A 27,350-nucleotide genomic window follows, 5' to 3' on the forward strand; every position below is an offset into this window, starting at 1 on the left:
TGACTATCCCGAATCAGTCCTTGCCTTTTCAAATGCATGTACGTCCTGTCCCTCAGGATTCCCTCCAACAACTTGCCCACCACCAACGTTAGGCTCACTGGTCTATAGGTCCCTGGCTTGTTCTTACCACCTTTCTTAAACAGTGGCACCACGTTAGCCAATCTCCAGTCTTCAGTGACTATCGATGATACAAATATCTCAGCAAGAGGCCCAGCAATCACCTCCCTAGCTTCCCACTGAGTTCTAGGGTACACCTGATCAGGTCCTGGGGATTTATTCACTTTTGCGCGTTTCAAGACATCCAGCACTTCCTCCTCTGTAATATGGACATTTTTCAAGATATCACTGTCTATTTCCCTACATTCTATATCTTCCATGTTCTTTTCCACAGTAAATACTGATGCAAAATACTCGTTTAGTATCTCCCCCATCTCCTGCAGCTCCACACAAAGGTCGCCTATTCTCTCCCTAGTTATCCTTTTGTCCTTAATGTATTTGCAAAAACCCTTTGGATTCTCCTTAATTTTATTTGCCAAAGCTATCTCATGTCCCCTTTTTGCCCTCCTGATTTCTCTCTTTAGAATACTCCTACTGCCTTAATACTAGAACATAGAAGAATACAACGCAGTACAGGCCCTTTGGCCCTCGATGTTACGCCGATCCAAGCCCACCTAACCTACACTAGCCCACTATCCTCCATATGCCTATCCAATGCCCGCTTAAATGCCCATAAAGAGGGAGAGTCCACCACTGCTACTGGCAGTGCATTCCATGAACTCACGACTCGCTGAGTAAAGAACCTACCCCTAACATCTGTCCTATACCTACCACCCCTTAATTTAAAGCTATGCCCCCTTGTAATAGCTGACTCCATACGTGGAAAAAGGTTCTCACGGTCAACCCTATCTAAACCCCTAATCATCTTGTACACCTCTATCAAGTCACCCCTAAACCTTCTTTTCTCCAATGAAATCAACCCCAAGTGCCTCAGCCTTTCCTCATACGATCTTCCTACCATACCAGGCAACATCCTGGTAAACCTCCTCTGCACCCGTTCCAGAGCCTCCACATCCTTCCTATAGTATGGCGACCAAAACAGCACACAATACTCCAGGTGCGGCCGCACCAGAGTCTTATACAACTGCAACATGATCTCAGGACTCCGGAACTCAATTCCTCTACCAATAAAAGCCAGTACGCCATATGCCTTCTTCACCGCACTATTTACCTGGGTGGCAACTTTCAAAGATCTGTGTACATGGACACCAAGATCCCTCTGCTCATCCACACTACCAAGTATCCGACCATTAGCCCAGTACCCCATCTTTTTGTTACTCTTACCAAAGTGAATCACCTCACACTTAGCTACATTGAACTCCATTTGCCACCTTTCTGCCCAGTTCTGCAGCTTATCTATATCCCACTGTAACCTGCCACATCCTTCCTCACTGTCAACAACTCCTCCGACTTTCGTATCATCCGCAAACTTGCTCACCCAACCTTCTAGCCCCTCCTCCAGGTCATTTATAAAAATGACAAACAGCAATGGTCCCAAAACAGATCCTTGCGGAACACCGCTAGTGACGGCACTCCAAGATGAACCTTTACCATCAACTACTACCCTCTGTCTTCTTCCATCCAGCCAACTCCTAATCCAAACCTCCAACTCACCCTCAATGCCAAACCTCCGTATTTTTTGAAGTAGCCTACTATGGGGGAATTCTAAGGATTCACTCGAATTTTCCTCTTTAGCAGGAAGATAATCAGGGTCTGTGGGAAAGACTGTCCAGCACCAAAAGCCAACTGCAAGCATCTGAGCTGAGTCGCAAACATCTGGAAATCTCCAACAGGAAGCTGTTGAACTTTGTTGAGGTGAGTTTTGTGTACAAACATTGAAATTGCTTCCTTCATAAGAGCAAACCATGATCTAATAGTCCCTGCCACCTCCTGACGTCATGATTTGGGGATGCCGGTGTTGGACTGGGGTGTACAAAGTTAAAAATCACACAACACCAGGTTATAGTCCAACAGGTTTAATTGGAAGCACTAGATTTCGGAGCGACGCTCCTTCATCAGGTGGTTGTGGAGAACAAGATTGTAAGACAGAGAATTTATAGCAAAAGTTTACAGTATGATGTAACTGAAATTATACATTGAAAAATACCTTGATTGTTTGTTAACTCTCTCATCTGTTAGAGTCACCATGATAGTTTCACTTCTTTCATATGTTAATCACAAAACTCTTTTTAAAAGTTACTTTCTCAGGTTAACTGTAACAATTGGTGTCAGACTCGATAAGATGTTGAAGGTGTTAGCCCCCTGTGTTCCCTGTCTGTACCATAATGTTTAGACTGATTCTAATCTAAAAGGTGAGTTAGCAGAGTCTTAAATGGATACATACAGTTTTGGAGCAAAGTATAATGTAACTCTGCAAGTACAAATTCACCCCACAAACGCATATGTGTATATGTGCATGTGGGTTTTTGTGTGAGTGTGTGTGTGTCTGTGTGTGCGTGCACGTGTGCACATATACAGATATACGTTTGTGGGGTGAATTTATACTTGCAGAGTTACATTGTATTTTGCTCAAAAACTGCTTGAATCCATGTAAGACTCTTTTAACTCAGTTTTTAGATTAGAATCAGTCTAAACATTATGGTACAGACAGGGAATACAGGGGGCTAACACCTTCAACATATTATCTGGTCTGACACCAATTGTTACAGTTAACCTGAGAATGTAACTTTTAAAAAAGAGTTTTGTGATTAACATATGAAAGAAGTGAAACTATCATGGCGATTCTAACAGATGAGAGACTTAACAAACAATCAAGGTATTTTTCAATTTAGTTACATCACACTGTAAACTTCTGCTATAAATGTGTCTTACAATGGTGTCCTCCACAACCACCTGATGAAGGGGCAACACTCTGAAAGCTAGTGCTTCCAATTAAACCTGTTGGACTATAACTTGGTGTTGTGTGATTTTTGTACCTCCTGGCATGTTTTCATTGTTGTGGCACTGGTACAGCTTTTAGCACCATTTCCCACACAACCCCATGCTGTCCCTCTGCAGAGCTTTATAAATTGCAACAGCCTGAGAACATGCTGAGCCAATCACCTCCAAAGACAAGACTGCACTAACATTGCATTTGATGATCAATGGGAGAGGTTATCTCTATGTAATCTTAGAGCGATGCAAAGGGGATGTTATTTTTCAAGTGGTGAAGGTCAACACCAAAGAATGTAGAGGCCCTTTGGTCCATCCAGACTACGCTGGTCTACTTACACTAATCCCACTTTGCTACACATGGTCCACATCCTTGAACATAATGACATTTCAAGTGTAGTGACTGAAAACATTACATGTCCAACATTGATAGCTCACAACTAATTGGACACAAACCCCATCTACTTCCCTCTCAAAAAGTATCAACATTGTATTTCTTTTCTTGCAGAAAGTACACAAGGTTCTAACATCTGCCACCTTGCAGGGAACTGACCATGGGTAAGTAGCACAGTACAGCTCAGCACATCTGTGGTGATGTCCAATCAGAGTCACACAAAGAGAAATATAAAAAGTCATTCTCACACCAGCACCCTGCTTCCACCTCCAATATAAAGACTCAAAGACATGCTGATGTTATGATATTTTAAATGGAACCTGGCGTGGGCATCTCTGACAGTAACTTACATCTCTCAGATGGTTATGAGTCTTTGGAATTCCTTGCCACAGAGAGCTATGGGGGCAGAGCCCTTGTGCATATTTAAGATTGAGATCGATAGATTCCAGATCAGTCAGGGAATCAAGGGTTATGGGGAAAGGGAGGGAAAGTGGATGTGAGGAATGTTGGATCAGCCGTGATCCCACTGAATGGAGCTGAATGGCTGCTTCTGTTTGTTTTTCTTATAGTCGTATGGTCTGACTGTTTACTTATTCTGTACAGCCTGTGCTGGCAGTCTGAGTGAAAATGAAACCGCTGATGATGAACTCACAGACACAGTGCAAGATAAATATCAGCCATTCTCAGGAACATATCATGTTATTACATTGTTCATCATGACCCATTATCACTTCGCGACATCAGAAGGGACTGCATAGCAGTAAACTGAATCTCGGCTGTCAGAGGGCAGAGCTGCAAGAGGCTAGCAGATGGATGGGTCATGAACAACCGTCTTCAGCCAAATGCGTTGAGTGGATAATCCATCTCAGTGTTTTCCCGAAGCCCCAAGTGTTTCAGATGTCAATTGTCAGTCATACAGCACGGAAACAGACCCTTTGGTCCAACTCATCCACACCGACCAGATATCCCAATCTGACCTAGTCCCATTTGCTAGCATTTGTCCCATATCCTTCTAAACCCTTCCTATTCATATATCCATTAAGATGTCTTTTAAATATTCATATACCCATCTCCGTGTCTTTTAAATATATATATATATATAAAATATCTATACCCATCCAGATACAACATTTAAAAGGCATCTGGATGGGTATAGGAATAGGAAGGGTTTAGAGGGATATGGGTCAGGTGCTGGTAAATGGGACTGGGTCAGATTGGGATATCTGGTCGGTCGCCTAACGATGTCAAGGAATGGCTCAGCACACTGGATCCAGCAATATTCCCAGGACAGTGTTCCTGCTACACAAGTTATATTCCCTGACAACGTTCCGGCTACATGAGTTATATTCCCAGACAGTGTTCCCACTATATGAGTTGTATTCCCGGACAGCGTTCTGGCTACACAAGTTGTAATCCTGGACAGCATTCCGGCTACACGAGTTATATTCCCAGACAGCGTTCTGGCTACCCGAGTGTACTAGCTGCCCCCCTATCTATGCTGTTCCAGTGTACTGATCTCTACCCAACGATGGATGATGGAGAGATGATGATGGAGCCAGCCTTCCAACTCCCCACACTTTTATTTTCAATCAAGTCAGTGAAACTTTAAAATCAGGTACCCTATAAAACAGGCTGTCACTTTGCCATCAGCTATTTTATACCAAAAGGCAAAGCCAGGATCTATTGCCATGTTCCCTGTTCCAAAACAATTAAAATAAGGTGGATGTTATCTGCCGTAAAGTTCAGTCCTTGTTAGTCTATACAGTTTGGATGGATCAGTTTAAGGGCAGTGTCTGTCGATGGGTTTATTAGAGGGGCAGTACCTGGTACATATAGATGCACGTGGCCTGTGTGGAGAAGTGTGGCACCGTGGTTTATGCCAGTGAGAACAGCAGGTTGGAGAGCTATTGGCAGTGAAACAGAACTGCTGATGGTGAGGCAAGCCTGAGATGGAGATATCTTCAGTATTTGGTGCTGTTGTAAGCATGGAGAAAGTGAGGACTGCAGATGCTGGAGATCAGAGCTGAAAAATGTGTTGCTGGAAAAGCGCTGCAGGTCAGGCAGCATTCGAGGAGCAGGAGAATCGACGTTTCGGGCATAAGCCCTTCTTCAGGAATCATGAAACTGTGTAAACATGGAAACCTAGATAGCAGGAACAGGGGTAGGCCTTTCGGCCCTTCGAGCCTGCTCCGCCATTCAATATGATCATGGCTGATAGTCATAGAGTCATACAGTATGGAAACAGACCCTTTGGTCCAACCCAGACCCCTGTTCCTGCTTTCTCCCCATACCCTTTGATCCCTTTGTCTATTAGAACTATATCCAACTCCTTGAAAACATTTAACATTTTAGCTTCAACTGCTTTTAGTGGCAGAGAATTCTACAGGCTCACACTCTCTGGGTGAAGACATTCCTCCTCATCTCAGTCCTAAATGGCCCACCCTATATCCTTAGTCTGTGATGCCGAGTGCTGTTCTCCCTGGTCATCAGCAACGTCCTTTCTGTGCTTACTCTGTCTAGTCCTGTTGAATTATACAGGTTTCTGAGATTCCCCCTCACCCCCCCATCCAATTCTTCTGAACTCCAGTGAGTATAATCTTAAGCAATGCAGTCTCTCTTCATACATCATTCCTACCATACCAGGAATCGATCTGGTAATGGTATGAAATGGTTACTACTGAAGAGTGCCATGAGCATTGGTGATTAACAAAGACTTGTAGGGATGGGGGGAACACCTTTGGATCTCAAAGGAATGACGCTCTACCCAAAGAACAAAAGAACATTACAGCACAGGAACAGGCCCTTCGGTCCTCCGAACCTACACCAATCCAGATCCTCTATCTAAACCTGTCACTTGGATCGATTGGAGAGTTGCCAAATGGAGTTCAATCCCGGCAAACGCGAGGTGATGCATTTTGGAAGATCCAATTCTAGAGCAAACTATAAAGTAAATGGAAAGGCCCTGGGAAAAATTGATGTACAGAGAGATCTGGGTGTTCAGGTTCATTGTTCCCTGAAGATGGCAATGCAAGTCAGTAGAGTGGTCAAGAAGGCATACAGCATGCTTTCCTTCATCGGACGGGGTATTGAGTACAAGAATTGGTGGGTCAGGTTACAGTTGTATGAGACTTTGGTTCAGCCATGTTTGCAATACTGTGTACAGTTCTGGTCATCACATTACCGAAAGGATGTGGATGCTTTGGGAGGATGCAGTGGAGGTTCACCAGGATGTTGCCTGCTGTGGAGGGTGCTAGATATGAAGAGAGGTTGAGTGGATTCGGATTATTTTCACAAGAAAGACGAAGGTTGAGGGGGACCTGATTGAGGTCTACAAGATCATGAGAGATATAGACAGGGTGGATAGCAAGAAGCTTTTTCCCAGAGTGGGGGACTCAATTACTAGGGGTCACGAGTTCAAGGTGAGAGGGGACAAGTTTAAGGGAGATATGCGTGGCAAGTTCTTTACATAGAGAGTGGTGGGTACCTGGAACACATTGCCAGTGGAGGTGCTAGAGGCGGACAAAGGGATCAAAGGAAGAGAGGAGAAACAGGGGTCTGGGTTGGACCAAAGGGTCTGTTTCCATGCTGTGCGACTTTATGACTCTATATTCTGCTGTATTCTCTGACAGTCCCCTTCACTATCTGCTACTCCACCAATCTTAGTGTCATCTGAAAACTTGCTAATCAGACCACCTATACCTTCCTCCAGATCATTTACGTATATCATATCGTGGGGTGGCACAGTGATTAGCACTGCTGTATCACAGCACCAGAGACACGGGTCCAATTCCCACCTCAGGCAACTGTCTGTGTGGAGTTTGCACATTCTCCCCGTGTCTGCGTGGGTTTCCTCTGGGTGCTCCGGTTTCCTCCCATAATCCAAAAATGTGCAGGTTAAGTGGATTGGCCATGCTAAATTGCCTGTAGTGTTAGGTGTAGGGGAATAGGTCTGGGTGGGTTGCTCTTCGGAGGGTCGGTATGGACTTGTTGGGCCAAAGAGCCTGTTTCTACACTGTAAGAAATCTAATCTAATCAACAACAGTGGTCCCAACATGAATCCTTGTGGAACACCATTGGTCACAGGTCTCCATTTTGAGAAACTCCCTTCTATTATTACTCTCTGTCTCCTGTTGCCCAGCCAGTTCTCTACCCATTTGGCTAGTACACCCTGGAGCCCATGCAACTTCACTTTCTACATCAGCCTACCATGGAGAATTTTATCAAACTCCTTACTGAAGTCCATGTATATTACATCTACGGCACTTCCCTCATCAATCAACTTTATCACTTCCTCAAAGAATTCTCTTTACAGAGGAACCTCAATTATCTGAAATATAGGGACGGGAAGTATTTCATTCAGTTAATTGAATTCCGGATAATTGAATGCCGGATAACATAGTCTAGCCAAGCATCGGGACCTTGCCATCTTGTCGAATCATCCAATATTCAGATAATCGAATGCCAGATAATCGGGGTCCCTCTGTAGTTGGTAAGACATGACCTTCTCTGCACACAATCACGCTGCCTATCACTGGTAAACCCATTTTCTTCCAAATGGGAATAGATCCTACCCCTCAGTATCTTCTCCAGCAGCTTCCCTACCCACTGAGTCTTCCTCATAGTCTCTGTAACAATGCTTGTCACATCAATGTAACTTACAGTTAGTTGCTACCATTGCAGTAAACTATATCTTGATCAGGGATCAGAATTAGGGAGATTTAAACAATCCTTGGACATGGATGATGATGATGAGCTTAGAATAGTTCACAGGTCGGCGCAACATTGAGGGCCGAAGGGCCTGTTCTGCGCTGTATTGTTCTATGTTCTATGTTTTAAAAGTGCCACTTCTCAGTAGCTTACCAAGTGGTTTCCCATCTACCACACTAGACCAAGCAGAGCTCTAGAGATTCTCACCAGGAAAGAGGGTGGTAGCAGCAAATTTACCAGATTATGATGAGCAATGGTGAGGGCTGATCTTACAACAGATGCTAAGCTGGTAGCTGAGTGAGATCATAGACAGTATATTCTGTACTGCTCAGGTAATTACTTGATCTGGAGGGGTGCTAGGTCAGCTAGCACAGGTAAGAACACTAAAGCTTTATGTCTTTATTCAAATTTAAATCTGTAGCTCTGTGTTTTGTTCTTCCAGCACGAGTTATGACAGAACTCAACAACAATGTGATGCTGGCTGGAGAGATTTTTCTAATGGGATTGATGGGAGGGTTGTGGTAAACAGGGGAATGTTAGGAATGGCATGGGAAGGAAGGGATGTCCAGGGAGGGATGGATAAGACAATCTGGCAAAATGGCTGGGACAACTGTTCAATACAACTTAATTCTTTGTGATGAGGATGAATGTTCACCGGATCTAAATGATAATAATTTGCAAAAGCTGTCAAGTAAACTAAACAATAAATAAAAGGGCGGCATGATGGCACAGTAGCTAGCACTGCTGCCTCACAGCACTAAGGACCACTTTTGGGTGACAGTGTGGAGTTTGCACATTCTCCCCGTGTCTGTGTGGGTTTCCTCTGGGTGCTCCGGTTTCCTCTTACAGTTCAAAGATGTGCAGGTCAGGGTGGATTGGCCGTACTAAACTGCCCATAGTGTCCAGGGAATTGTAGACTAGGCAGATTAGCCATGAGAAATGTAGGGTTATGAGGCTAGGTGGGGATGGGTATGGGCAGTATGGTCTTCAGAGGATCAGTGTGGACTTGCCAGGCCGAATAGCCTGCTTCCACACTGTAGGGACATATGATACATCAGATTGATTGACAAAGGTAGTAATAGTGTGTGCCCTCCAGATTTTCTCACAACCTAAATGGGCTGGCTATCACTCAAACATAGATTCAAGGAAGGAACAGCTGTAATGTTGCTACAAAACCTGAGTTGTAAGCAAAGGCAAAGAACATGACTAAGTCTGGGCAAACTGTTTTCTTTGACTCTTGATGAGAGCAGCTGAAATTATGATAGGCAGATTTCAGCAAGTCAGATGTATGCCCCTCGACTAATGCTGAGTATATCGGACATAAACCTGCCTTTTGAACCCAGGAAACGCATCATTCACCAATGTCACTTTTCTAGTCTGTGACAATAGACAAGCCACAGAAGGCTGTACTGTTGGAAACAAAAGGTTGCGTTTATACGCCTTGACCTGTATTTTCACAGTTTAGGGTATCTTTTACAACACTGAGAAGTTCTAATGTGGTTCAAGGCTTTGGTGAATGATTAACTGGAAATCCTGTATTTAACAATGTGCTGTTGCAATAAACATACTAATTTGACCGTAAAGCGTTCTTGTTGGTCTCTGCTAATGCTATGTTAGTAATAATATCGCGCAGTGTAGCACATCCCTGTCATTGCTGCAGCTCCATTGGTGTCAATTTCACTTGTCACTAGAAGCTCAGTGTGCATGAAGGTAACGTTCATGTTATTTTTAAGAAATGCACAGTTGGATGAGCTGAAAGACATTGAACTAACACATATCTCACCTTGCTTACAGGGTGTTCAAGTCCAAGCACCTGCAGAGAGAAAGTGGCCTAGCCCTTCCTGGTCCTGAACAACTCCTAGCAGCTGAAGCCAAGCAGCTGATTGAGGGGATCTGCTCTCCAAACAATGAAAACGGTGAGCTGAAACCAAGGGTTCATCGGGGTTGTGGGTATGTTCGCCGAGCTGGGAGGTTGATTTGCAGACAGTTCGTCCCCTGTCTAGGTGTCAGCTTCAGTGCTTTGGGGCCTCCTGTGAAACCCTGCTGTACGGTGTCATCAGGGATTTATTTGGTTCCATTCCTGTTGTTTCCGGTTGACAGTTCCAGTAGTTTGTTGTAGCAGCCAAGGGACTAGATCTATGTAGTTGTTGAGGGATGAGTGCCGTGCTTCTAGAAATTCTCTTCGCGAGACAGAAAATCTGCAAATGCTGGAATCTAAAACAGACAGGCAGGAGGCTGGGGGAACACAGCAAGCCAGGCAGCATCAGAGGGTGGAGAAGTCAACGTTTCAGGTGTAACCCTTCTTCAGTTTGCTGAGTTCTCCACCTCCTGATGCTGCCTGGCTTGCTGTGTTCTTTTAGCCTCCTGCCTGTCTACTCTAGAAATTCTCTGACTATCCTCTGTTTAGCTTGTCCTGTGATCGTTGTGTTGTCCCAGTCAAATTTGCGGTCCTTGTCATCCATGTGTGTGGCTCCTAGGGACAACTGGTTGCGGCATTTACTATCTAGTTGGTGTTGGTGGATGCGGATTGCTAGTTGTCTGCCTGTTTGTCCCATGTTGTGTTTCGTCCAGTCTTTGCATGGAGTCCTGTAAATTATGTTAGTCTTGCACACAATGGGTAACCTTGACCTTGGGCAAGGGTTCATGGCAGGATCTTCTGCTCCGACCCAGCTGAGTATTTGTACTAAAGGTAAAGTGGGCCTTTATCTCTGATTGGAGAGAGAGAAGTTTACCCTGAGGATCCCCATGCTCAGGTTGCTGGGTTTGAGAAGGAACATCTTTCAGAGTGACCTCACCCAGCCCGGAAATTGTACCCACACCATTGGCTTTACTCCACATCGCAAGCCAGATGTCCAGCCAACTAAGCTACTTGGGCTACAGAGTCGACATGACTGGGTTACACCCATTGGAAGATGAAATGACAGCAATCAAAGGTGCCCCGGTTTCCATGTCTGTACCGGAGCTTAGGTCTTTCCTTGCTCTGGTGAACCATTACAGAAAGTTCATACATAACCTGATCTTTCAGGGAGATGAAGAAACAGTTTGTACCCTCTAAGCTGTTGGCACACTATGATCCCAAGTGAGATCTGGTATGACGTGATGTCTCCCCATAAGGCATCGGGGTAATCTTAGGTCATAGGTGGTCCAGTGGAGAGGTTCACACAATAGCGTATGCATCTAGGACTTTGGCTATGCAGAACGTAAATATACCCAGGTAGAGAAGGAAGGTTTGGCCGTCGTATTTGGAGTCAGGAATTGCCAACAATATCTTTATGGGTACATTTGGAATAATAACGGACCACATACCCCTGCCAGGCCTACTTAAAGAGAACAAGGCAGTGCAGTCCATAGCTTCAGGGTGAATTCAGTGATGGTCTTGAATACTAAGTGCGAATAATTACAAGCTAGATCATCATCCATGAGGTCAAGTAGTGAATGCAAATGCATTCAGCCACTTTCCTCTGGCAGATACACTTACTAGGGTACCGCCACTGGAAGAGTCTGTCAACGGTTTTAAACTTTCTGGACCCACTTCCAGTCGCAGCTGCCAATATCAGACTTTGGACACAGAAGGATCCGGGCCTCGCGAAACTGAAACAGCCGGTGCTGATGGGGTAAACCAAAAAGCCATCACACCCAGAACCAAAACTTGTCTGGACCTGGAGAGACCAGATCACCATAGAAGATGGCATATTATTACGGGGAGTGGGAGTGATTGTCCTGAGCAAAGGTCGCTGCCAGATACTGGCTGAACTCCACCAGGGTCATCCAGGGGCTTCCAAAATGAAAATGTTGACGAGAAGTTGTGTCTGGTGGCCAGGATTGGATGTAGACAGAGACACACTGGTGCAGGGCAGTGCCCAGAGTGCCAAGACGGACAGGTAATTAACACCAAACCCTTCCCCTACCACGTTCATGAGAATGGCCAGGTAAACCCTGCACTCGATTACACAATGACTATGCAGGTCCCTTCATGGGCTCAATGTTCTTAATCACTGTGGACATCCACTCAAAGTGACAGGATGTGCATAGAGTTTATTTGTCAAACATAGGGACGATGATAGAAAAACTGCAAGCATCTTTTGCAATACATGGACTCCTGGAAGTGTTGGTCACAGACAATGGACCATCGTTTCCCAGCAGGGAATTTGAATATTTCTGAAAGCCGTATGGTACTTGACATACAAGGAGAGCCCCATAACATCCATCATCCAATGGTCTGACAGAAAGAGCAGTCCAAACTTTGAAGGCAGGCTTAAAGAAACAGCTTAAGCTTCACTCAATACCAAACTGTCCCAGTTCCTGCTTGAATTTTGGACCATCCCTCATCCATATACAGGGACAGCACCAGCAGAGTTGTTAATGAGGAGAAGACTCCGCACCAGGTTAGATCTGATCTTCCTGGACCTGGGGGCGGGGGGAAGGTGAAATGGCATCAGGAACGTCAATGCCAGACACAAGACTCTGTCAAGCGAGAGAGACGGTTTACCTCAGGGGGTGAAGTCTGATGTAGGAACCATGGGAAGGGTCCTGCATGGGATGAGATACGGTGAATGCGAGGTCAGGCCCAGTGATGTATAAATCTCGGGTCAGTGGGACGGTCCTGAGCAAGCATGTGGACCATATGGAAGCTGCAAACACACAAATGGGGATGGAGCAAAATGTGCCCTATTCCACGGAACAGTTGGAATTCTAGGGTTCTCTGTCTCCATCAAACGTTGAGGAGATCTTGGAATCTGAGATCCACACGGCAGATGTTGTTGCCTTGATGCCTTTGCAGCCTGAAGAAGAGAATGAATTTTTTCTGACAGGCTCTGGGTGCAAGGGGTGAGCTATAGTGCATTACCTGCTGTCCAGATCAGATTCTGAGGAACCTGGCCCAATGTTAAAACAATGCAGGAGGAGCTTCAGAAAAATAATTGGTCTATGTCCTCAGACTCAGAATGGGAGGGATGTAGGGAATATAATGAGGTCAGCCAGGTGGACCTCATAGAATAGGAGTTCCCTGACTGGGGCTGTTAACATGGTAACTGGGGAGCCCTGGCTGACAAATATAAACAGGAGGGTAAGGGGTTCTGTTCATTCTGAGAGCTGACTCTGAGGGACCTGGATCAGTGTCTAGCACTCTCCTTGGGTAAGTAAAGGATGACTTGATGACGGGATACCAGCCTCTGTGGAGTTATTTCACCTTCAACCCATTACAAACGAAAAATCTGTCTATCCCCTTCTTAAATTTATTCAATGTCTGGCATCCACCACACTCTGGGGGAGTGAATTATACGGGTTCACAGCACTTTCAGGGAAGAACTACGTCCTGATCTCTGTCAGATCCCCTTTCCTTTCTCCTAAAAGTATGACCTCTCATTCTGGATTGCCTCACATGAGGAATCTAAAACAGAAATTGCTGGAAAATCTCAGAAGGTCTGGCAGCATCAGTGAAGAGAAATCAGAGTTAACGTTTCAGGACCAGTGACCATTGCTCACACGAGGAACATCCTTTCCATGTTTTCTCTGTCAATCTCCTTTCATATCTTACATACCTCAAATATGATGTGGAGGTGCCGGTGTTAGACTGGGGTGGACGACGTCAAAAATCACACAACACCAGGTTATGGTCCAACAGGAAGCACGAGCTTTTGGAGCGCTGCTCCTTCACCAGATGATCCACCAGCTTCATGAAAAACAGCCCTCCACCAGCTTTGTGTATAAAATCCTCGACGTGAGGGACCGGGGATTTGTTCAGCTGTGAGGAGCGGTTTGCCATTTGTTTAAAATCCCCACAAAGGTGAACCGACCCATCAGGCTTTTACAATCAGTACGATCGGTGCTGTCCACAAACTGGGCTGGTTCGATGGTTCCTTCGTTTCCCAGCCTCCTGATTTCTGCCTCTACTTTTGCCCCTAAGGCAAATGGCACTGGGCAGGCCTCGCAGAGTCAGGGAATTACTTCCTGGTCAACACCGAGTGTGGCCTTGGCTCCTTTGATAGTCCCTCGACCTTCCTGAAAAACTTCCGGGTATTTAATTAGGACTTCACTCAGGCGGCCATTTTCTAATTGTAAAATATTGAGCCAATCAAGGTAAACCTGTCTTAACCAATGTCACCCCATCAAGCTTAGGCCTGAGCCTTTTACTACAATCAGTGGGAACTGTACCAGCTGCTTCTCATAAAAGACCCAAACCGATGTTGTATCCTTAATCTGTAAGGGATCCCCAGTATAGGTTCTCCATCTAGCCAGGGTCTTGTACTAGAGTTGGAGTCCAGAGTGAATTTTGTTAAGGCCTGGCTCTACAACCTCTGAAACATCCGCGCCGGTATCGACCCCTGTTAGAACTGGCTGACCATTTAACCAGACCTTTATTTTGATTGGCTCTGATTTGGATGTTGCTAAGCAACGTAGCTGTTCCAAACCAGCTGTAGTTGGACTTTCCAGGGTGTCACTGTCCTGGATACCAGCCTATCAGTTCTTTTACTCAACTCAGACCCAGTGTTACAGGTCATTCTGGTACAATGTGTGTTCCGTCCAGGTGAATCGACGATAACGTGATTGACGAATTATGGACGCTGTTTGGATAGCATGAATTTTCTACTGAATGGGTATAGTGATTTTCTACAGCAGCTTTCCATCGCGTGAGTTTGTAGAAGAATAGAACTGTAACATTATTGCAGAACCACCTGTACTCTTTAGCTGTCTCGAGTCTGCATTCCGACAGCAACTTTAACGGCTTACCGGCCCGGTTCCTGAAGAAAATGTTAACCGTTTGGCCAAGGCTTAGCTTTGTTTTGGGGTTTTGCTGTAGGCTAACCGAGAGTCCCTCTGGACAGGATATGTTCTGAGTGAGGCCATGCAATTGTCTTCACTCAATCAGTGTCCCCCCACGCTCAGTCAGCGTGCTGGCAAGGGTGTCACTTCCATTGGAATACTCTGTAACTCATATAGAACATAGAACAATACAGCACAGAGCAGGCCCTTCGGCCCACGATGTTGTGCTGAACATTTGTCCTAGCTTAAGCACCTATCCATGTACCTATCCAATTGCCGCTTAAAGGTCACCAAAGATTCTGACTCTGCCACTCCCACAGGCAGCGCATTCCATGCCCCCACCACTCTCTGGGTAAAGAACCTACCCCTGACATCCCCCCTATACCTTCCACCCTTCACCTTAAATTTATGTCCCCTTGTAACACTCTGTTGTACCCAGGGAAATATGCTCCACTTGCCGCCTTTTCCGATGATAAAGCCAGTTGTCGAGCCTGTTTGAAGTCTGGATGGGTTTCGGCTAGTAGATACTTCTGCATGTTGACATCATTAATCCCACAAACCAAACAGTCTCTCAGCATCTTATTAACGGTTAAACCAGAGTCACATGCCTCTGCCAGTCATCTTAATATCGTCAAAAATCATGACATGATTCCCCTGGTTTTTGACTTACTGAGTAAAACCGATAGCGTCTCAGGATTAGAGGAGGCTTGGGGTCACAATATTCCCTAACTAAACCAGTCAGCTCTCAAAAGGCTTTCATACCTGGTGCCTCAGGGAAAGGTAGCCTCCTAATAACTGAAAAAAGCTGCGGCTCCACAAACTGCCAGGAAGGTTGATCATTGCTTTTCATCTGCCCCAATGTCATTTGCACAGAAAAGAAGATGCATTTTTCCACATATTGGACCCAATCTTCATTGGCATGATAAAACAAGACAAGCTTTCCTGGTGCCAGAAACGCTTACGCCAACTCAAAGATAGCTACTGTGAGCGGGTTTCTTCAGGACATGTCTTATTAGAGTCAAAGAGACGTACAGCACGGAAACAGACCCTTCGGTCCAACCCGTCCATGCCAGCCAGATATCCCAACCCAATCTAGTCCCACCTGCCAGCACCCGGCCCATATTCCTCCAAACCCTTCCTATTCATATACCCATCCAGATGCCTCTAAACTGTTGCAATTGTACCAGCCTCCACCACATCCTCTGGCAGCTCATTGCATACACGTACCACCCTCTGCATGAAAAAGTTGCCCCTTAGGTCTCTTTTATATATTTCCCCTCTTACCCTAAACCTACGCCCTCTAGTTCTGGACTCCCCAACCCCAGGGAAAAGACTTTGCCTATTTATCCTATCTATGCCCCTCATAATTTTGTAAACCTCTATAAGGTCACCCCTCAGCCTCCGACGCTCCAGCGAAAACAGCCCCAGCCTGTTCAGCCTCTCCCTGTAGCTCAGATCCTCCAACCCTGGCAACATCCTTGTAAATCTTTTCTGAACCCTTTCAAGTTTCACAACATTTTTCCGATAGGAAGGAGACCAGAATTGCATGCAATATTCCAACAGTGGCCTAACCAATGTCCTGTACAGCCACAACATGACCTCCCAACTCCTGTACTCAATACTCTGACCAATAAAGGAAAGCATACCAAACGCCTTCTTCACTATCCTATCTACCTGCGACTCCACTTTCAAGGACCTATGAACCTGCACTCCAAGATCTCTTTGTTCAGCAACACTCCCTAGGACCTTACCATTAAGTGTATAAGTCCTGCTAAGATTTGCTTTCCCAAAATGCAGCACCTCGCATTTATCTGAATTAAACTCCATCTGCCACTTCTCAGCCCATTGACCCATCTGGTCCAGATCCTGTTGTAATCTGAGGTAACCCTCTTCGCTGTCCACTACACCTCCAATTTTGGTGTCATCTGCAAACTTACTAACTGTACCTCTTATGCTCGCATCCAAATCATTTATGTAAATGACAAAAAGTAGAGGACACAGCACCGATCCTTGTGGCACTCCACTGGCCACAGGCCTCCAGTCTGAAAAACAACCCTCCACCACCACCCTCTGTCTTCTACCTTTGAGCCAGTTCTGTATCCAAATGGCTAGTTCTCCCTGTATTCCATGAGATCTAACCTTGCTAATCAGTCTCCCATGAAATAACTCCACAGAGGCCGGTATCCTGCCACCCTTTATTTACACGTGGAAAGTCCTTAACTCTGGTACAGCCTCAGCAGAGCTAACTCCCAGAGTCTGACCAGATTAACATCCCCATTCAGGGAACTCATATTCTAGGAGGTCCATCTGGCTAACCTTGTTACAATCACTACAGAAGGGTTCGGGAGAGCAGGCAGGAAAGTGCATTGGAAGCTGAGATGAGACCAGTCGTAATTGTATTGAACGTTGAAACAGGCTCGAGAGACTGAATGGCCTCCTCGGGTTGGGCCTTCTCTTGTTCTTAACCAGGACAATGCATGCAATGCAAAATTTGGCCACACGAGGGAGCCAACGTTCAATTTAATTCTCTTCCTGAAACATTCTGCCTTTGAAACCTGCATTGGGTTTGAAATAGTGTAATAGTGAAATACCTGTAGTTGGTGTTAAATGTTCAAAGTGAAAATATGTGACAGCTTTGTTTGTACATGAAAACACAAAGCATGGGCCAAGATTGGCACACACTGTGTGTGCGGGCTTTCTGCATAATATTTTTCCACACAACGTTTGGCACTCCATCATAAAATAACAACTTTTAATTAGCTGGGGTTCTTAACTGCTATAAGTAACAAAAACAAAACTGTCTCTGTCATCATCCGATTCACATGAACTCTGTTTTTATGCAATTATCATGCTGCAGGTCTAGATATGTTTCTAAAGCTGTAAGATGACTTGCAAAGTAGATACAGCGTTAGTTAACAACAGATGCCATAGTTTAAAGTTGGGCTTGTTCTCAGTAATTGTGAACAGACGTAATTGGGGCTTCAGAGGATGACAGTGCTGCATGTCATTGTGTTGCCCAGAATGAATCACTGTTAGCTCTGTGGTTCAAATAACCACATGATATTGGAATGTTCTCATTTTTCACCTTAGATACTCGTCGACTAAAATTCAATAAATAAATATTAACTCATCTTCGAAAGGACAGAGTAGTCTCCACATTCATGGAGGGCAAAGCATGGTCCTAGCAGACCTTGGGTCTGCACTCCCATTGCAGAGAGACAACCGATTGTGGGTTAACCTGAGGGTCAACATGCTTCAGCTGAAGACAGTCCTTCATGATAACCTCAACAGGTGTAGGAATCGAACCCACACTGTTGGCATCACTCTGCATTATAACCAGCCCGCCAGGCAATTGAGCAAACCAACCTCCATATATATATATACGTTAGATAAGATGCACAAGTATCTGTACCTCAATGACACGTACCTAAGATGGCTCCATAAGCGGTGACATTGCAAACTTTTCACTGCCCTCATTCCAGTGCACGTGGCAATAAAGCTAATTCAATTCAATTCAATTCAATTCAATGCAATCAATATATGTGGAGGACAGGTCATGGTCTGTATAAATAGATCAGAAAAATCTAAACTCTGCATTGTTCAGGTCAACAAAACCAGCGACTTTTCCACTTTCTGTGCCATGGTTGATATCTGAATCTGTGGAAGCCATGGGTATGGAACTGAGTGCACTAAAAACTGTCCAAAAGTTCACATTTTCCATTCTCCCAAATTAAAGATCAGTAGTTGGCCTCGTTTGGTTTGGAAATAAAATCCAATTGACTCTTTTGAAATTATTCTGTTTGGAGGCACAACTTCAGACTCCTCTGGATTGGTGCGAGGTCTGTGTTATCATTGTGTCGATATTCTGCAGGAAATAACTCCTCACCTGTCTCCCCAAAGTCTGTCCAGCATTTACAAGGCACAGGGCAGGAGTGTGATAGAATTCATTTCACTTACCTCCATTATCAATGCTCAGTAGCAGCAGTGTGTACTGTCCACAAGATATACTGTAGAAATATAGCAAGGATCCCTAGACAGCACCCTGCAAATAAATGACCATTACTATCCAGAAGGATAATGACAGCAGATTCATGGGAATCAGATTGCCTGCAATTCCTCTCCAACCCATGCACCATCTGATGTGGAAATATATCACTGTCCTTCAGTGTTGCTGGGTCAGAACTCCCTCCCTAACAGCAGTGTGCTACCTACACTCGACACACTGCTGTGGCTCAAGAAGGCAGCTCATCACCAACCTCCCAAGGAGCTCTAAGGATGCGGCCAGTGATACTTAGATCCCATGAATGAATTTTTAAAACATCACCCAGATCAAAGCAATCACTTCATTTGCAACCCACTCACCCCATTCAACATTTACTCTCTCCTCTCATGCTCAGTAGCAGCAGCATGTACCAACGACAAGATGCATGGCAGAAATTCAGCAAGTCTCCTTAAGACCATAAAACATAGGAGTGAAAGTAAGGCCATTCGGCCCATTAAGCCCACTCCGCCATTTAATCATGGCTGATGGACATTTCAACTCCACTTACCCGACTCTCCCCTTAATTCCTTGCGAGATCAAGAATTTATCAATCTCTGCCTTTAACGTCCCAGCCTCATCTGCGGTCCGTGGAAATGAGTTCCACAGGCCCACCACCCTCTGGCTGAAGAAATGTCTCCTCATTTCCGTTCTAAATTGACCCCCTCTAATTCTAAGGCTGTGCCCATGGTTCCTAGTCTCCCTGCCTAACGGAAACAATTTCCCAGCATCCACCCTTTCTAAGCCTGCATTATTTTGTAAGTTTCTATTAGATCTCCTCTGAACCTTCTAAACTCTAATGTATACAATCCTTCAGCAGGACCTTCTACCTCCTAAAAGGACAAGGGCAGTGGATGCATGGGAAAACCCGGAAGCTTCAAAGTTTCCTTCTATGCCACTCATCATCTTCAATTGGCACTCCATTACCATGCTTTCGCTATCACTGGGTCAAAATCCTAGAACCCTGGAGTGGGGGAGTCCGGAATTAGAGGGCATAGGTTCAGGATGAGAGGGGAAAGACTTAAAAAGGACTTAAAGGGCAACTTTTTCACACAGAGGGTGGTGCGGTTATGGAATGAGCTGCCAGAGGAAGTGGCGGAGGCTGGTACAATTACAACATTTAAAAGGCACCTGGATGGGTATGTGAGTAGGAAGGGTTTGGAGGGATATGGGCCTAGTGCTGCAAATAAGATTAGATTCGGTTAGGATAACTGGTCGGTGTGGGTGAGTTGGACCGAAGGGTCTGTTTCCGTGCTGTACATCTCTATGACTCTAATTACCTCTCGAACAGTATTCCGAGTCTCCCTGCATCCCAAGGACTACAGCAGTTCAAGGCGGCAGCTCACCAGCACTTTCTCCAGGGCAATAAGTGCTGACCCAGCCAGTGGCAGGCCAAGAGTGAATTAATTACAAGGGGATGCAGACCTTTGTGCAACATTGTTGATTCATTCTGTTGGTTTTGCAGCGTTGTTATGACAGGGAAGAGTATTGAAAATGGAGCATTGGCTTCACTGTTCCCAACACTTGAAGGTAATGGGATGTTCGATGATTTTCACAATCACCCAGAATCCCTATCATACAGAAATAGGCCATTCAGCCCATTGAGTCAACACTGACCTCCAAACAGCGTCCCATCCAGAATTAGCACCCGCACCTTATCCCCAGAACCCCACATTTACCATAGCTAACCCACCTAGCCCACACATCTCTGGAGACTATGGGGCAATTTAATCAATCCACCTAACCTGCACCCCAAGGGAGCTGGGAGAACACGCAAACATCACACAGACGGTCACCCAAGGCTGGAATTGAACTTGGGTTCTTGGCACTATCAGGCTGCAGTGCTAACCACTCTGACGATAAGCCTTTAATTGATAATGTCCACAAAGTTTTTACACAGCAAAGAATCATCTGTAAATCTGATTGGTCGGAAGATCCCAATCCTGAGCCATTCCTGACGCATTTATTTCAGTTCGAACAAAGTTTAATATGAAATGCTAGAAACCGAGCAGAGTCTAAAACATGAATCCAAGGAGCTAAGCAGAAGTTTACAACTTAATCTGCTGTCCAGAAACTCAAAATATTGATACTGAAGTCATAGCACTACACCCCATCCCAGTCTTAGCAATGACATGGATGTGGAAGTACTAGCTTTCGGAGTGCTAATCCTTCATCACTTAGTTAACGCTGAAAGCCGGTGTAGCAATACAGCGTGTTGGGCTATGGAGTAGAAAGGTAGATGAGGGCTGTTAAGAAGCAATTAATAATTCAACATTAAGGTACCCAGACAGTTATAGGAAATGTTCCCCTCGTTTCAATTGGAATGCAATTCAATTAGAAAAAGACCAAGGTTTGACTATTAGTGTCTGTTTCTCAGACTCCAGACAGCTCTGCGAAGGACTCACTTAAACGTTATACACAAATTCTGAAGTAGATTGCGGGCGGACCCACTGGGCACAAGACATTTTCCCTGCAGTGCGATACAACCTGAAACTCATAGCCTCAAGCATCAGTGAAAGCACATTCATTAGTGACTTTCAATAGAGAAATGAATAAGCTGGGGCTATTTTATCTGAAGTGGCGGAGGCTGAGAGGTGACCTTCAGGAAATCGTGAGGGGCACAGAGAGGGTGAATTGATAACGTCTTTTCCCCAGGGTAGGGGAGTCTAAACCTAGAGGGGCATGGGTTTAAGGTGAGAGGGGAAAGATTCAAAAGGGACCTGAGGAGCAACTTTACAGAGAGTGGTGCGTGTGTGCAATGAGCTGCTGGAGGAAGTGGTGGAGGCTGGTACAATTACAACATTTAAAAGGCATCTGGATGGGTATATGAATGGGAAGAGTTTAGTGGGATATGGGCCAAATGCTGACAAATGGAACTAGATTAATTTAGGATATCTGGTTGGCATGGATGTGTTGGACCGAAGGGTCTGTTTCCGTATTGTACATCTCGATGACTATGACTCTAATACAACTTTGAAAAGGATAAATTTGTATGGAAAAGCTGGGAATGAAGAGTAATTGAATAATTCTCTCAAACAGCAACACAGTTACAATGGACTGCATTTGTGCTGGAAGATCGTCTGGTTGGAAATTTTCATTCTTTTTGTGAAGACCAGTCACTTGCCTGAATATAGTGGCAAACAAAACAGATAATGCTCCACCCTGGAATTTGAATGTTTCTGCCTGTTAGGGGCTTGACTCTCTTCACCTCCCCAATTGTTAAACAGAAAGGATGGTATCCCCAGGTCACAACAGAGGATCCTTGTAAACGTTCAAGTCATATCAATCTGTGACTGTTATGATCTGTCCTTCTTCCTAACAGTGCTCATCAATCACAAATTCTCACATTGACACATCAAAAGGTTAAAGATAGAACACTTACTTTTGTTGGAGGCAACATACATAGTTGTCCGAGAAACTTGCCCAATAGGTTAGAGATCACAAAACACAGCTCCAAGTGAAACTGACAGTTTATTACAAGCGAAATTGCTGGAAGAGAAAACAGACTAGCTGACACAGAACTGACGGTCTATACAGATAGATCAGATTTCTCTTCCCAGAGCGGAGGATGAGACCGGTTTTATAATAATGCTGCACAATGGTACTGATTAAGAAATGGGAAACTACAATGTTCCTTCACACAATGCAACATCCTGACAGTATCGATGGTTCCATTCCTCTTCACAGGTAGCTGTTAATGTCTCCTCTGAAGTGGTGAGGTGCTTCCATTGTCCTGTTCTCGGAGCACGTCCTTGCTGGTGCCTCTCTGTGTGGCTTTGGTATTGCTGGGTTGTGAAATTGTCCTTGGGGCTTTGAGATATCTGTGGTGCTCTGTCATGTCCATGGGAGCTTAAAGTGTATTCCCTTGTCTGCATGCTGTCTGATCCAGCTTGTGAGCTGCTCGGGAATTCTGGGTGTTCTGGTACAGTTTGGCCAATTTTGCTTTTGTGGGCCTATCGTGGGTTAGCAAATCTTTTCCCACAATAGTGATTCATTCTCTGCAAACGGAATAAATCTGTTGAAGCTTTCTACTGTTTCCAATTACTTAGGATCTTGGGGAGCTAATAATTCTCTTTTGCATTCTCCAATTGGAATTGGCTTCCCTTTCAATGGGAACCTTTTCCTGTGGTATACATTGTGGGCGGCGCGGTGGCACAGTGGTTAGCACTGCTGCCTCACAGTGTCAGAGACCCGGGTTCAACTCCCACCTCAGGTGACTGACTGTGTGGAGTTTGCACGTTCTCCCAGTGTCTGCGTGGGTTTCCTCCGGGTGCTTCGGTTTCCTCCCACAGTCCAAAGATGTGCAGGTCAGGTGAATTTTTCATGCTAAATTGCCCGTAGTGTTAGGTAAGGGGTAAATGTAGGGGTATGGGTGGGTTGCGCTTCGGCGGGTCGGTGTGGACTTGTTGGGCCGAAGGGCCTGTTTCCACACTGTAATGTAATCTAATTGTTGTGAAAGATCATTCAATCATTCTTGAATTTTGTCTGATGGTGCAAGACAAGAAGCTTTGACAATGTCTCTGTCTTTTCAGCAAGACTCGAGACAACAAAATTGGAATGGAACAAAGAACTGTGATTGCTGGGAATCTGAAACAGAAACAGAAATGACCGGAGAAACTCAGCAGGTCTAGCAGCATCTGTGGAGCAGAAACGGTCAATGTTTCGAGTCCAGTGACCCTCCTTCCGAGCTCTTGTCTCTCCACAGACGCAGCCAGACCTGCTGAGATTCTCCAGCAATTACTGGCCCTGAAAAGCTGGGGGTTTGCTCTATTCTCCAAACTTTAAACCATCCTCTCTCTCTCTCTCTCTGTTCCACTGTAGATGCACTGACCATGGAGTCGCGGGCACAGAACAGGAAAAGCAGCCGGGAAAAAAATGCCTCATCACACGTACATAGAAACAGCCAGTTGCAAGAAATATTATTTATTTAAAAAATGTAAATATTTTACTGTTTATGGAGATCAAATGTTTTTATATATAGTGCAATATTATACAAAAGGAAGTATTTTGTCCAGTAGGTAGCAGTCCAGGTGAAACATGGAAAGCAGAAGAGACAGAGTCAATGCTGTTAATGTTTTTCCTCACTAGCCCAGCTGATTGGGAACTCTTTTTACAAAGCAGAGACAGTGGTCCAGCGGTTAGCACTGCTGTCTCACAGAATCAGGGACCTGGATTAAATTCCAGCCTCAGATAACTGTGTGGACTCTGCGTGTTCTCCCATGGTCTATGTGGGTCCCCTCTGGGTACTCTGGCTGTGTTCTAAAGTCCAAGGATGTGTAGGTTATGTGGATTGGCCAAGCTGAATTACTCCATAATGTGCAGGTTAGGTGGATTAGCCATGATAAAATGTGGAGATAGGGTGAAATGCTGTTTGGAGAGTTGGTAAATGGCCTCTTTCTGCACTATAGGGATTCTAACTCTTATTAAATGTGCCCCAACATCTAAGTTTTGAATGGAAGGATTGAGCACCATTAATTTAACTTGCAAGACATTGCAATGCTAAGTACAGGTTGCCACACCATAAAAATTGTTACATGTTGTGCCCATTGATACCCCAAAAAACAACCATGGAAAGTACCAATAATTATCTGGTACACAACCCAAGTAAAGCAGGTCACTGGAGGGTGAATATCTCTGAGGACCAAGACAGTGTGCATTTTGATCTTGCGTTTAGAATCAGCCCAAAATCGTTATTGTAAAACAAAAAAAAAACTGCAGATGCTGGAGATCTGAAACAAAAAACAGAAATTGCTGGAGAAACTCCGCAGATCTGACAGCTTCTGTGGAGACAAAGCTCAGAGTTAGCATTTCAACTCCCTAGTGACCCTACTTCAGAACAAAATCTTAGTTGAGACTGAGTTGGTAGATTGCAAGTTAAAACCTCAGTGACACATGTCTGCAGTTGAGTGGTATCCCCTAGATTTGGGACACGTTGACATTTTTGAACTTTTGTTAAAGGATGTCAAGTGAAACAAGCTTCCGATAATGCTGCAGCATTCACAAGGCAGCAATTGTGTAAAGCAGCTACAATCACCCTTCATATATGCAGCTAATGCTCAGCTCAATTTCTACTACATTTCACAACCCCATGGAAAAAAGGCTTTAACCCACAACGTTATAGCAGGCCGGAGAGAAAGCTGTGGCAGTTCACTAGTGCTGTATAGTTTGTGTCAAGAGTTGGTTTAGTTCTTGGCAAGCCCTGTGGCTAAGTGTTCAACTCTGGGAGAGAACAGTCTGTCCTCTGAGGACACGCTATCCCACAACTTTTAATTCCCAAAAAAGTACTGTCGGCATTAATTTCACATTCCGTCTCCCCCATTCCCAACTTCTCTCTCTAACAAGAACATGTCTTCTTGGAGAAATGGTTCCGGTTAGATTTTACAAGACCAAGAAAGTTGCAAAGGGAAATATACTTGGGAACTTTCTCTCCTTCATATGTTTCCTGTTGAAGAACGCAAACGCAATGTGTTTCTGCTATGACAAGTGGCTTGCCGTTTCTGTTAGTGCCACTGAATTGTTCTGTAAAATTATATTCGACAATGAATCAGTCTGACAATGAACATGTCTGTTGTTCCAGTTTCATGTCAAGTGAGCTGTGTCCATCAAGTGTACCATGGTTTACACTCCCTAAATATCCTCCAGTGTAAGAAAGGGCCCACTGGGGGAGATATGGGGGGATGTGATATTGGCGCACTGGGTGGGATAGGGGGTGGTGATATTGGCGCACTGGGTGGGATATGGGGTGGTGATGTTGGCGCACTGGGTGGGATATGGGGTGGTGATGTTGGCGCACTGGGTGGGATATGGGGTGGTGATGTTGGCACACTGGGTGGGATATGGGGTGGTGATGTTGGCACACTGGGTGGGATATGGGGTGGTGATGTTGGCACACTGGGTGGGATATGGGGTGGTGATGTTGGCACACTGGGTGGGATATGGGGTGGTGATGTTGGCACACTGGGTGGGATATGGGGTGGTGATATTGGCGCACTGGGTGGGATATGGGAATGGTGATGTTGGCGCACTTTTTGAGATATGGGGATGTGATGTTGGCACACTGGGTTTGATATGGGGTGGTGATATTGGCATACTGGGTGTGATATTGGATGGTGATGGCGCACTGGGTGAGATATGGGGGATGTGATATTGGTGCACTGGGTGAGATATGGGGATATGATATTGGCGCACTGGGTGAGATATGGGGATGTGATATTGGCATACTGGGTGTGATATTGGATGGTGATGGCGCACTGGGTGAGATATGGGGGATGTGATATTGGCGCACTGGGTGAGATATGGGGATGAGATATTGGCATACTGGGTGTGATATTGGATGGTGATGTTGGCACACCGGGTGAGATATGGGGATGTGATATTGGCGCAATGGGTGAGATATGGGGATGAGATATTGGGGCACTGGGTGAGATATGGGAGATGTGATATTGGGGCACTGGGTGAGATATGGGAGATGTGATATTAGCACACTGGGTGTGATATTGGATGGTGATGTTGGCGCACTGGGTGAGATATGGGGTGGTGATGTTGGCACACTGGGTGAGATATGGGGTGATGTTGGCACACTGGGTGAGATATGGGGGATGTGATATTGGCGCACTGGGTGAGATATGGGGGATGTGATATTGGCGCACTGGGTGAGATATGGGGAGGTGATGTTGGCACACTGGGTGAGAGATGGGTAGGTGATGTTGGCATACTGGGTGAGATATGGGGAGGTGATGTTGGCACATGGTGAGAGATGGTGTGGTGATGTTGGCACACTGGTAATGAGGAGTATTTCCGGAGGCCAGCCAATTGCCCTGGTGTAATGCCCATCGTGGCACCTCACGGAATTCAAGTTCATCAATCCTGGGATACAAAGATAGTTTTCAGTAAAGCCATGATGATCATCATTTATCATGATAAAATACCCATCCCATCTGGCTCACTACCGTCCTTGAGGAAAGAAACTCTGCCATCCTTCCCCATTCGTGCCTGCACGTGACTTCAGACACATCGCGATGTAGTTGACTCAAGGGACAGTTAGGAGTGGACAACATCTATTGCCATTGCGTGTTGTTGTTTAGGTATGCCAGCTTACTGTGTCATATGGACTGAAGATTACTGCTACTGCCTGCTTTAAGAGTTGGAAACTAAAGAATCTACTTGGTCTAGTGGACAACAGGAAAGCCACTTCCTGGACGAGTCTCTTTTAATTAACAAGATTTAATTTTGATTAGATTAGATTTCCTACAGTGTGGAAACAGGCCCTTCAGCCAACAGGTCCACACCAATCCTCCGAAGAGCAACCCATCCAGACCCACTCCCCTACATTCACCCCTGACTAATGCACCTAACACTTCGGGCAAGTTAGCATGGCCAATTCGCCTTACCTGCACATCTTTGGAATGTGGGAAGAAACCAGAGCACCCAGAGGAAACCCACACAGACACAGACAGTTGCCCAAGGCAGGAATTGAACCCACGTCCCTGTGGCGCTGTG

The 27,350-nt window shown here is 45.2% G+C and overlaps 1 protein-coding gene across 6 annotated transcripts in view; it reads left to right on the plus strand.

Moving 5' to 3' along the window:
- Positions 1-25,382, plus strand: part of LOC122560847 (syntaxin-binding protein 4) — a 136,150-nt gene extending 110,768 nt beyond the window's left edge. For 5 of the 6 annotated variants that reach the window (XM_043712009.2, XM_087997664.1, XM_087997665.1 and 2 more), the window contains 4 exons: positions 1,753-1,872; positions 3,458-3,507; positions 9,845-9,966; positions 23,673-25,382. In XM_043712009.2, the coding sequence (XP_043567944.2) occupies positions 1,753-1,872; positions 3,458-3,507; positions 9,845-9,966; positions 23,673-23,782 (402 nt within the window). In that variant the 3' untranslated portion in view covers positions 23,783-25,382. The remainder of the gene's footprint in view (positions 1-1,752; positions 1,873-3,457; positions 3,508-9,844; positions 9,967-23,672) is intronic. The other variant, XM_043712007.2, reaches the window with a different exon arrangement.
- Positions 25,383-27,350: the final 1,968 nt, after the last annotated feature.

Source organism: Chiloscyllium plagiosum, unplaced genomic scaffold (assembly GCF_037043375.1).
Source record: "Chiloscyllium plagiosum isolate Xiang-an unplaced genomic scaffold, Cpla_swu_hap1 HiC_scaffold_20, whole genome shotgun sequence".
In the NCBI taxonomy this organism is placed as follows: Eukaryota; Metazoa; Chordata; class Chondrichthyes; order Orectolobiformes; family Hemiscylliidae; genus Chiloscyllium; species Chiloscyllium plagiosum.